At 42.0% G+C, this 12883-nt stretch overlaps 1 protein-coding gene across 5 annotated transcripts in view; it reads left to right on the top strand.

Annotated features, from left to right (window-relative positions):
• The window catches only part of LOC101175742 (carboxyl-terminal PDZ ligand of neuronal nitric oxide synthase protein), a 364946-nt gene that overhangs the window by 304302 nt on the left and 47761 nt on the right, over positions 1-12883 (top strand). For all 5 annotated transcript variants that reach the window (XM_030824046.1, XM_030824048.1, XM_030824045.1 and 2 more), the window contains one exon: positions 6596-6704. In XM_030824046.1, coding sequence (XP_030679906.1) covers positions 6596-6704 — 109 coding nt within the window. The remainder of the gene's footprint in view (positions 1-6595; positions 6705-12883) is intronic.

The raw sequence follows: 12883 nt of genomic DNA, 5'->3' as shown, positions 1-12883 counted from the left end.
AACCAATAGGATATATGTGTGTGTGTGCATGCTTGCACGTATTACATTTATGTATAGGTACACATACTTAATATATACATACACATGTAAGAAATAGTTAAGGAATTGGCTCACATGATTATGGAGGCTGAGAAGTTCCAAGATCTGCAGTTGGGAAGGTGGAGACCCAGGAATGTTAATGTGTGGTTCCAGTCTGAGTCTGAAGACCTGAGAACCAGGAGAGCTGATGGTGTGAGTTTCAGTCTGCACATTGGCAGGCTTGAGACCCAAGAAGAGCCTGACCTGGCTGGAAAAGACCAATGTCCCAGCTCAAAGCAATCAGGCAGGAGGCATTCCCTCTTACTCAACCTGTTTGTTCTATTCAGGTCTTCAGTTGGATTATGGGATGAGACCAGGGATGATGACAGAGTAAGATGAGGTCTCATGGCCAGAGACTGAAAGAGGGAATAAAGGATGAGAACTTGAAGACAACATAATTGATTCTAGTCAGGCCCCAAAAATGTGAGATCATGAAGAAAAATCATGTGACTGCCCAGATTTTCATAAAATGCTTCTTGAAAAGTATATAATGTGGAAAGCAGAACTTAAAAACAAGTATGAGTGCAAAGGAACAACCATTACTGAGAGAACTGAAACCCTGAATGCATTAGACTTATGGAAAAGGCTGAAGATGAGAGAAAAAGGGGTGTGAAGGAAGAGAGAGTTGGCACATGGCAAGGGGAAAATCTCAATCCCATTTTTCTAACTGTCTTGGTTTTTTTCTTCTCAAGTAGAGAACTGATCTTCAAATTAGAAACACTAGAACATATGTGATTTTAAAAAACTGAAGTTCAAAACCAAGAGGAAAAAGGAAGGTATTCCTCACTACCGTGTGTCCAGGCCTGAATCACTGGCTTCTGGGTTCCTGAAAAATATGATTGCAAAATAGTGATTGGTCATCTTTTGCAAAATCATGAGGGATGGAGAAGAAACAAAAAGATTGCAAAAAATAAAAGATTGCACTTTTTAGAAAGGGGGCAAACCTGGATCAGGAATTACCAACTAGTGAATTTGTCATTGCTCCTGGGCAGAATTCTAGAAGAGATCATTAAGCAGATGGTCTGTGAGAACTTGGAAAAGGAAATCATGATCACTGAGAGCCAGTCCTTAAAAACCAGTTACACAAGTATGTTCAGGAAATCTGCCTTACAGCAGTTGCGCAAATTAGCTTTGAGCATTTGAGTAGACTACAGTGTGAACCAGCAATGAGATGTTATAACAGAAGAAAAAAAACATGATCAGGGATGCTTTGCTAAAAATTCAGTTCTAGGGCATAGAAAATATTTATCCAAATATACTCTGTGCTGTTCAGATCCGTTACAAATGAGTTCAGTTCTGTGAGCTGCATTTTAAGATAGTCACTGGCAAGTTGGAATACGTACGGAAAAAGTTAAGAGAAGATGGAACTCATATTTATTGAGCAAGCAACTTAACATGTGTTGGGCATTGTGTAAAATGTGGTATGTGTGTTTTAATGCTTAAAACAATACCATGAAGAAGCCATTAATATGCCTATTTTAGATGAGGAAATGAAGGATTATGTAACTGAGTTTTTTGCCTCAGGCCAACGGCTAGAAGATGGCAAAGCTAAGACTTGAACCTGGATCTTTCTCATCCCCAAACCCATGCTCTTTCCACAGTGCAAACCTGTCAGAGAAATAAGGGACTTGGAAAATGAGCCAGTTGAGAAACTATTGAAGGAAGAAGTAATTCACTTTAAAAATGAAAGGAGTGCAGAGGAGTCGGGGAGCGGGGAGGGCATCAGGAAGAATAGCTAATGCATGCCGGGCTTAATACCTAGGTGATGGGTTGATAGGTGCAGCAAATCACCATGGCACACATTTACCTATGTAACAAAACCTGTCCATCTTGCACATGTACCCTGGAACTTAAAATAAACTTAAAAAAGAAAGGAGTAAATATAAACATGATGTTGTTTCCATATATTAAAATGTTGGCCATTTGGAAGAGGACTAGCCTTGTTCTCTGAGATCCCTAAGGATGGAACTAGAGCAGTAGTGTGGCAGTAATTAGAGCAGTTCACATTTATTAACCATTTGCTATAAGCTGACCTGTCTGCACATACACATTCTTTAAACCTTACTAGCATGAGTGAGGTACAGCACAGTGATCATGCCTGTTTCACAGGTGAAGAACAAGAAGGGGGTTGAGATAATGACCAGGGTGTCCCAGCTAGTAAGTGGCAAAGCTTGGGCTGAAATGCAGGTCTGTCCCCCTCAGGGCCAGTGTTCTCGGCCATTTTCCTCCACTGCATTCCTGTTGGCAGAATTCCAATCAACATGAGGGAAAATTTCCAGATAACTAGAACCTCTTAAAAAGGGATCAGATACTTTGTTAGAGAGTGAATTGCCTGTCAGTGATGAATCCTGACAGACAGAGATGCTGGCTTGTATCCAGGCCTTATGACCCCACAGGTTTCTTTCTACTCTAAATTGTTGTTGTTGTTGTTGTTGTTGTTCTACGATCTTAAGAGAAGCGAGTTTACCTATAGATGAATAGTTTGCGAAGGGGGATATTGGTGGTGAGTCTAGTTGTTTTTAAAATCACGTTGTCAACCTAAATTCCAGCATGATGATAAACCCAAAATCCAGTTTCTTCCAGATAATGTTTTTCTTTCAGTCATTTATGGTAAGTCTGTGGACATATGATGAATCTGCAGAAAGGTTTATTACTGTGTAAAAGCATAGCAGTTCTGTTAGTAAGTAAAAATTATAATGCTATACATATTTTGAAATAAAAGTAAGAAATTTTAGGGCCAGCTGTGGTGGCTCACACCTATAATCCCAGCTACTCAGGAAGCTGAAGCACAAGAGTCACTTGAACCTGGGAGACAGAGGTTGCAGTGAGCCAAGATTTCACCAAGAAAAAGAGAGAGAGAGAGAGAGAGAGAGAAAAGAAATTTAAAGGAGAAATTTTAGGAAAGTTGAAGGGGGAATAAAACCTTATAAAACCTTATTAACATTATATGAACTACTTTGGTATCCTACTCTTTATAATTATAGTGAAAGTTGGGAAAATTGACTAAGGTACGTTTGGGAAGCAGGATTATCAGAACTAGGCTAGACTGACTTAAGGGTAAAGATGAAGAAGGAAAGAAAAAGGGAAATCTTTCCTATTCTCTTGAGCACTCACCTTCCTCTACTCTCCCCCAATTTCTACCACCCCCACGATCACAGTGCTTAAGAAAACCAAGTAATGGAGAAATAAGGGTTCTTGGAATGTATTTCTTGATCTGGAAATTTGGACCCAAGAGACCTTAATTTGCTGATTTATTAGTTTGTTGATGAATAAGGTCGCATGGAAAAACTTTCTGCCTCTTGGTTATGTTGGTGGAAACTTTTCTAAGCTTTAACTAGCTGACTTTTTGGTTAGCTAGAGATTATTTACTTTTAATAACAACATGCTAAGTTTCTGAAATCAGATATAGCAGAGCAGTCTCCAGAGAGCTGTGATCCAAAGGCAGTGGCTGCATCCATGTACAGTTCTCATCAGATTTTCTGAAAAGATGCTTTATCTGTTAAGGTTAAGTTAACCTTGGCTTACTGCCGTTCCTCTGTTCCTTCCACATCTCTGTGTCTTGTGGGCATGCCAGTTTGCATTCAAATCTGCTGTATCAGTTTTAAATCCAGTTCTCAGTCCTTAGGGTATTACATAAGAATAAGTTGACTAAAGAATCCAAGAAGTTTTACGTATGATGCTGAACTAACTGGATCTGACTTCCTTGGGGAAAATGAATAGCCAGGCAGATCACATTATAGATGAGCATTAGCGACAGCTGGAACACCTGCCTCCCTTCTAAGCAGGCAACGAACCTCCCATGTGCCAATCACTGTGCTGGCACTGGGGATACCAAGATATGTTTCTTGCTCCTTCAAGGAGCACATGTAAAAACTTCATAGTGTGAGATATGTGCTATGGCAATGTTGAGCCCCAGGGTATTCAGCAACTCAGACTGCTGAAGGAAAGGGAGGGGAAGGCTGCTGTGAACCAAGTCTTGGTGGCCTCCAAAGGTGTTCACAGCAGCTGCAGAATTGGGAAGATGCACACACCTAGTTCTGCAGGCCTGTGTAGGTCAGGACTCTGGAGAGAGATGACCGCGGAAAGGTAGGTACACCATGCTAAGGAGTTTGGACTTTATCCTAAAAGCAGTAGGAAGCCTTTGAATGGCTTTAAGAGGAAAATGATGGGATGTAATTTGTCTTTTTTAAAAATAACACTTTGCTAGCAATGTAGAGAATGGGTTGACAATAGGTGAGTTAGGAAGCAGAGCAGCACACTGTTTAGAGGATGTTGTAAAAATCCAGGTGAAAAATGAGAACTCTAGATGATCATTTTTCCTTGGAGTTGAAGAGAAAAACATAAATCAGAGACATAGTAGGGAATGAGTCTGCAAGGAACTTGCTCATGAGTGATGGGTATTGGGGAACAATGGAGGAAGCTGTTGAGAATGACACCTGGGTTTCTAGCTTGAATAGGTATGATGTCCCCTTATCAAGATGGGACTTGGAGAATTATGGGGAATATGATGAACTCACTCGGGGGTATGAGGAATTTGAGAAGCTTGAGAACCATTCAGGAGGAGAGGTCCAGGAAGGTTGGCTGAATGGGCCTGGAACTCAGGCAGGAGATGCTGAGATACAATTGTAGATTTGTCCCTTTGATGTTAGGAAGACAGTTTGACATCATTAGAAGGATAGGGGACTGGAAACCACACTAAACAGCCTCTGTTTCAGAACCATTTAGAGATGATAGACATGTGAGATGTACTGAAATGCCTGCTAGCTGAGTTTAGCAGAGAAACTGCAGTCCCCAAGGTGAACTTGGGTATTTTCACAGTATTGTTTTCCTCTCTGTGCCCACCTTTCTTTTGAACTTTCCTCCCAGGTTTCTTGGGGCCCTGTGGCAAGAATCTCAGTTACTAGGCTGTTTAGAGGCTATATCAGTAAGGGGATGTAAGATGGCATTTTACTAACTATTCTACCTCCTCAATAACTCTTGGAAGGGTTACTATTAATAGTCCCATTGTACAGATAACAAAACTGAGCCTCTGAGGGGTGACATAGCTTATTTTTTAGTAAGTGGCAAAGTTGTAGATGAAGTTGTAGACTCTAAATCCCATTCTCTTTCTTCTGCACAGCACAGACCTACACTAAAACAAATCAGGCCTGTTAAATCCTTGAATGAAAGCCATCAGTGTTGTTAGTGGTGAAAAATGTTTTGTGGAAATGATGTGGCCTCTTAGGTGCTACCAAGAGCAATACTCTCCTTGGACTGCCCAAAACTAATTCCACTGATGCACCCGCTCCAACTCCCTGCACCGACCCCACAGCAGTCAGACCTGGAGGCTCTGGGGGGGCCCTGTCCTAAGCCATCTTAAGATGCAGCCTCTAGGGCCTTGCTTATAATTTTCCCCCTTTCTCCAGCCTCCCCTTGTCCCTACCTCTGCCCACCCCAAGCAGCCAGAATGATCCTTGAGTTTAAAGCATAAGCAAGTCAGTCCTCTGCTCAAAAGCTGATGGCTTCTCATCTCACATAGAATATAAGCCACGACCTTCAAAGCCTTCTACATTTTGGCCTCTGGCTGCATCTATGACCTTGTTGCTGACCATACTCACTCCACTTGAACCACACTCTGTTGAGCCTCCCTGGGTGTTCCTTGAATTCTTTTAACACCTTCTGAACACTGCAGGGCTTGTAAACTTGCTATTCCCACTTCCTGCTGTGGTTTGGCCCAGGTATCTCAGTGACTGGCTCCCTTACCCCATTCGGATCTCGGCCTCTCAGTGAGACCTCCCTGGCTACCCTGTCTAAAATAGCCCATCATGCTCCATCCCTTCGTCTGCCTTATTTTTCTTCATAGCACTTACTTTATATTTGCTTATTGGCATTGTCTACGTGTAAGCTCCATGAATTCAGGGGCTTTTTCTGTCCTGTTCCTGTTCTGTCCCTGGCTGCTGGGATAGTGCCTGGCCCACAGTGTGCACTCAGTGGCATTGGTTGAATAATGGAATGAACACATGGATGCTGTGGTCCAGGCAGAGAGGGGACAGAGAGTGGGATCACTATCACCAAAGGAACTAAGAGTATCTTAGTCCCTCCCAATGTGGTAAACATTGCTGGTTCCCTAAGTCTTTGCGTTTGGGGATAATTGTAAACAAGCATCAGAAAACGTGTGTGCATCTTTCTGGTTAAGAAGCAGGTTTGTTGCTCTGATAAGGATGGGAATGATTTTTCCTTCTAACACACAAATTACAGGGACAGATTTGCCACCTCAGGAGATGGTTAACAATAGTGTCGGTTCCATGTCCTACCCCTGCCCACTCTACCAAATCTGAAAGTCACCGTGTTAGTGTTTGTGGAATCTGTTGAAAGTGCCTCCTGCATTGTGACTTTTTGATCCCGAAGGAAGAAGACTTTCTGTAATAACTTGGTTCTCATGAGCTGTGCTTCAGAGTGTCCTTAAACAGAGCTTTCCTGGTTGGAGATTTGAACCTGAGGCCATTTTCAGTGCATTTTTCTGTTGTTCTTCCTTTAGGATCTTCTATGTCTCTCATGATTCCCAAGACTTGAAGATCTTCAGCTATATCGCTCGAGATGGTGCCAGCAATATCTTCAGGTGTAACGTCTTTAAATCCAAGAAGAAGGTAAAGAGGCAGTTGCCGTCCATCTGCTATTTTCCTCTAATGGATCCAGAGCACCCCCAACATTGGCCCGTCTCCCTGTTGTAATGCTGACATGGGGCAACTATCTCAGTAGTCTGTCATTGCTCCTATATAATGGAATTCTCTTTTAGCATCATCTGAACTTTGTACTTAATTACATACAGATAATTGGAAAGGGATTGACCGTTGACTACCTGCTCTGGGATGAGAGCAGTTAAATAGCACCAGGAGTGATGCTAACCTTAGCCTTGGGGTAGGAAAAAAGCGTTGTCATTTACTAAGGAGACCCTTCATCATAATTCTGTATATTGATTAGTGGGCTACAAAATATGAATACACATGGAGTACAGTTTAGACTCAGTGTGTGATATTGGTTATCCTGGGTGATTATTTGTTATGGCAACCTTGATACTCAAGTAAATGCAACTTTGAGGATTCTGAAGAGGCATTCTTTATATTAATGTCATTCCCCCAGGAGTCTAACACACACAACTGGGGTTTTAGAGGCCTAGAATCTAGCTCCGCCTCTCACTGGAACCCTGAGTGACATTGTGTAGGTCTCAGCGTTCTCATCTATAAAATGAAAAGAATCATCAAAATCAGCATTTCCTAAATGTGTTCTGTAAAACATTTATCAGCCAAAATGCTTCATGTTAAAACTACCTGATTTAAGTTGCTGAGAAGGTCTGATGTTAAAGAACATGTTGTTTAACCCAGAATTTCCCAAACTAATTTCACAATGGAACCATATTTTTTCCGTGTAATGTGTGTTAATATCCTGGGAACTGTTTTTCTGCAGAAGAGATTTTGGAAAACACTGTATTTGTGCCCCTAAGGACCCTACTCAGTCCACCATTCTAGAAACAAACTACTAAGCCTGGCTTTCTACGAGAACTTAATTTTATGCATCTTTTGTCTTCAGGCCTCTTTAGTAGATGTTTAGGTACCTTGTCAAGTACCTTGTCAATAACACTTTGCCAGGGTCCAGATTTACTGATAAGTGTCCTATTCCCTACCCTAGCTCCACAAAGAGAATTATGCTTTGTTAACTTAGCCTCTTCCTCTATGGAGATTTGTGCCCTTGCCCACCCTGTTCCAGGCTTTTTAAATGCAAATCATGGAGTTGGATGAAAAGTGCTACAACTGGAAAGATGGCAGGAATAGAAGAGTAACTTGCCAGACTTCACATCTAGATAATAGTATAGCTGAGAGGGAAAAAACATAAATGAGGCTAAGTCAAGCTGCATTAAAGAACTGATAGAAAGGGGAGTAGGAAGAGGGAGAGAAAGAAAAGCCATAAGCACTGGAGATGAGAAAGTTTAGGGTTTGGGAGAGTGAAAGGCTCGTATGTAGCCTTGTGTAGGGGACCTGGGGAGGAGAGAAAAGGAAATACAAAGTGTCCCTGATGGTCATGAATTGGATCGTCTGTAATGTTCTGACAGATGCAACAAAAGACTGGAATTCCCTTTTAATTCATTTTGAGTATTTGACTGTGCTTCTGACTTTAGTTTCGTGCAAAGACTGGACCACGTGGACCTTGGAATTTATTAGAGTTACAAATAACACATTATCATTTGCCAGGTTCTTTAATAGTTAATCTTATTTTATCCTTATAACACATCTGTAAAGAAGGTAAGACATGTAATTTTCGCTTCCCAATTTTACAGATGAATAAACTGAGGCTCAGAGAGATTAAATGACTTGCCTGAGTTCTCATGAATAGGCACTGGCTAGAATAGAACCAGGGAGACATGCAGGACAAAAGAATTTTGAGCAGGAAACCTAGGTAAGAGGACCATTATATTGTATTTGCCTTGCCATCAGATCTAACGTAGCAATACGGACGCAGTGGGGGCATCCACTTCTGACAAAACCTGAGTTTAAGAGCAATGCCCACTTGGAACTTTGATCTTGAAGTGAAGCACAGAATGGAGTTCTCATTATCCGTGAAAAGGAGTAGTCATCTGGTTCCCTATCATGTCAATTTTTTTCCATGTCTCATAGCTCTTACAGTGAATTCCGATCTCTAGCTCTTCTGTTTCCTATACCCCTTTCGTCCTCACCTACTGAGACCCTAGCTCTTCATAGAGTTGGTTCTCAGGCCCTTTCCTGGCCTGGAGCCATGCAGCTGAGGGGATTGTTTCCAGTCAGCCTGGGCGTTGAGCCCCATTGCTGCTGAGCTGTAGGTGGGAAGGCTGGTTTCCAAGCTAAGAAAGGGAAGTGAATTGTTCAGCGAAGGATGCAGAACTGGGGAGGGCTGGGGAACACATCTGCAAGGTTTTGCTTGCCCTTCTGCTTAGCCTCCAAACATGGTGATTTACCTTTTTTATAAAGCACTTCTAATGTCAAGAGATAATACTTAACTTGGGAAGGAGTTTTAACTGGCAAATCAGGAATGCTTCAGAAGTAGCGGGCGGGGGGAAAGGACTATAGAGGACATGTATGTTGCAGAGATGTTGCTGGGTCGTTGGAAGTCAATAGGGAGGCCTCTTGACTGGAAGCCCGCAGATGTGGGTGTTCTCCAGAGCCCTCGTGTTGGTCATAGTGTAGAAAAACCTTGTCTGAGACCCTTGTTATGTTGGGACTTTGGTTATTGCTGTTTCATATCACATCATGTCCCCTGCGTATATGCCCATGGCATGTTTCTCATGACCTCTAATGGGGTGTCATCATCACCCTGCAGTTCACATGGGGAAAGGGTTACCTCCTCTGTTGGTTGAGAATACAGGTCAGGTGTCTCAGCTTTCCTGGTTGAGGGCCTCCCTCGACCTTGCTCTCTGCACAGCTATTACTCTGTACCTATGGATCTTCTTTGGGCCACTCACACAGATAGCCAGTGTGGCTCCCACCTTGGGAGTTGTATCCTTGAGCTAAGTTTTTTTTCAAGTGGGCTTTCACCAGAAGCTAGATAGCAAAATATTGCAGGAATATAACATGGTACCTGCTATTCTTCTATACTCTAGATTATCTAAGTTCCAGCCTCATATTACATCAGATAATAATATTTAACCTGTTTTGATTAGTTGCTATATGGCTGAGACTGTTCAAAGCTCTCTATGTGAATGATCTAATTTTATTCCCTCACCTACCCTGTGAGGTAGGTGCTGTTATGCTCTTCATTTTATAGGTGGGAAAATGGGGCCTTAAGGTACATAATGTGTGTAAAGACTCAATAAGTAATGGAGTCAGAACTGAACCTAGAGGGTCTGACTGTGGAGCTTACACTCTTACCCACTCCATTATACTATTGTTGTTGGCTCATGAGGAAGTTACATAACTCAGAAGTTGCTTTGTTTTCCAAGACCCATTTGTAACTGGGTTCTGCTGTAATTATTACATGGGTATGAAGAGCTCCTTAACTCTGAATGGCCCAAATCACTTTAACATAGATTTTCCTTTTTTCCTCATAATATCCTTGTATGGTTAATATTGACTCAATTTTGCACTTGAAGAAAGAAAAGGCCCAGGGAAGTAAATCACCCTTAGTCACACAGTGAATCAATGATGCCGCTGAGATTAGAAATAGGCTTCCTCCTTCCCAGGCCAGGACTTTGAGTGCTAAACCCTATTACACAAAACTCATATGAAAGATACATGAGCCTTTCTGGACTTGAGTTTTCTCTAGCCATCAAATAAGATGAAAGGCATCTCAGGAGTGCTGACTGTTGTGTGTGAAGTGACTTGATCTTTAAGGAACAAATTCTCTATGACTGGGAAGGATTGTCAGGATTGTGGTGGAGGGATCCTAGCACTCTTCAGACCCATGCTAGAAAGGAGGGATGGGAGTGGGTCTTTTCCTCACTGTGAGCAGCCAGTGGAGACGCTTGCTAATAACATGGGCATTTCTTGTTTCCCCTCCTTGGGGGATATAATGATAGTATTCATTTGCAGGGCCTTTTGCCTCTCGAGAAGACTCTTGCATGGTCTCTTGACCTCTCCCGTGGAGTGGATGTCATCCTCCTGTCATTTTCTCTTAGCCCTAGGAGTATATGGCTGTCTGCCCTGATTACCAGTGACTGCACTTATTAATGCATCAGTGCGTGAAGTGCTGGTGATTAACAGGAGCTGCAGGCGTCTGCCCATTATCTTCACGGGCAGCTCCTTGAAATAATTTTGCCTGCAATCACAGCTCAATTGGTTTGGGTTAGGAGAAATAATTTCCTCCTATAATGCTGTCACTATCAAATTGGGGGCCACAGCTGTGAAGTTGAACTGTCCTTTAGAGGTTGCAATGGATTTTGAATGATGATGACAGCCATGTGCTAAAGAATAAGTCACTTGCCTGGTCAAACTTACGAGATGAAAGATAGGAAAGTTCTAAAGTTAGGGAAAGAGTCTGTTTTTTATACTTTAGGTTGAGTTGGGAAGTCAAAATGCAGGAATCATGGGTCTCAGAACTCATCTAGTCTGAATCACTGTCTTTGTGGATGAGAAAATCAATACTGAGAAAGGTGAGTTAACTGTCCACAGTCACCCAGTTGGTTCTGACAGCACTGGGATTGTAACTCAGACTTCTTTTCTCTAGGGTACTATGTTTCATGGACTAGCAGAGTAGAAGGAAAAACACAGGTATCTGTTGGAAACTTTAAGATGCAGTATGTCCTGTCAATGTAGAAAATCACACCTGCTTTGAAACTAAACTTTCCTTATACTGAGCAATATTCTGATGTCCAAGGCATCACCTCAACCAAATTATATAATCAAAGCCACTAAATAATGTATTGGACAAAAACCTAACCCATCTACCATTTCAGAGCCTTAGTACTGTATATCCTACTGTATGTAGAAGTCCAAATATAAATGTATTTTCATGCTTTGGCATTGTAAATTCCATAGATTAAGATCATTTGATAGATATAAGCTGAATCTTTTACTAAGATTCCCCCCCTACCCAAAAAAATACATTAAAGAAACATGACATTCAGTTCTATTTTTGTTGAGATTCTGTGGCAGTTAAGGTCAAGATAAGGACATTATCTTGTATTGCTGTGATAGATGACAGTTATAAATCTGTGAGCTGTCCCACAGCTGACCTCATGGACTTCAGTTCTCTAAAATTCAGAACCACTTGTCAGTCAAATTTGAGTGCCCAAAAGAGATGGGGGAGAGGGGGAGTGGAGGAGGGGACAGGGGAATAGTAAACTAGACCATTAAAGAACCTTACTTGCAAGATGTGTGCCCCCATTCTTCTCATTTCTCATCTTATTATTGTCATTGTCATCATCATCTTCATCTGGTATTTTGTACTAATACTCTCTACTTGCTTATCTGATGACTCTTAATCCTCTTTGTAAGTTGTAAAGTAAAGAGAGAGCGGCCGGGCGCAGTGGCTCACGCCTGTAATCCCAGCACTTTGGGAGGCCAAGGTGGGCGGATCACGAGGTCAGGAGATCGAGACCATCCAGGTTAACATGCTGAAACCCTGTCTCTACTAAAAACACAAAAAAATTAGCCGGGCGTGGTGGCGGGCACCTGTAGTCCCAGCTACTCGGGAGGCTGAGGCAGGAGAATGGCGTGAACCTGGGGGGCGGAGCTTGCAGTGAGCCGAGATTGCGCCACTGCACTCTGGCCTGGGCGAAAGAGCAAGACCCCATCTCAAAAAAAAAAAAAAAAAAAGAGAGAGCTTCTTCCAGGACAGTGAAATTCAGAACAGTGCCCAAGATTATTTATCAAATCAGCTACAGAATGTGACTAATAAGAACCATTCTTTACATGCATATGGCACTTAAAGATTCCCAAATTTTATAGGACCAACCAACTACAAAGTCATTAAGAAAGAGAATAGAAAATAAAATCATGATCTATGGCCATACCACCTTGAATGTGTCTGATCTCATTAGCTAAGCAGGGTCGGGTCTCGTGTGTACTTTGATGGGAGAAAATAAAATCATGATTGACTATAATTTTTCTATGGGCCAGTGAGGTACAGGAATCAACCTTTTGATTTATGTCTTCCTAAAGCTACCACTGTCGGCTTTTGTTTGCTTTTGGGTGTACAGCCCACAGTGATTGTGAATATAGTGTTATTTTCATGACCATTGCCGTGGTTCGTCAGATGTTGACTCCTGCTAGGTATGAAGTTGATACCCACATTAGGTGTGCTGAGGAGAACAGCTGTTCATTGCATTTGGACTTAACTTTGGTTCTGGCTTGAGGGATGT

The sequence above is a fragment of the Nomascus leucogenys genome, chromosome 12, assembly GCF_006542625.1.
Source record: "Nomascus leucogenys isolate Asia chromosome 12, Asia_NLE_v1, whole genome shotgun sequence".
NCBI classification, from domain to species: Eukaryota; Metazoa; Chordata; class Mammalia; order Primates; family Hylobatidae; genus Nomascus; species Nomascus leucogenys.
This window is presented reverse-complemented; position numbering and strand designations above follow the sequence as displayed.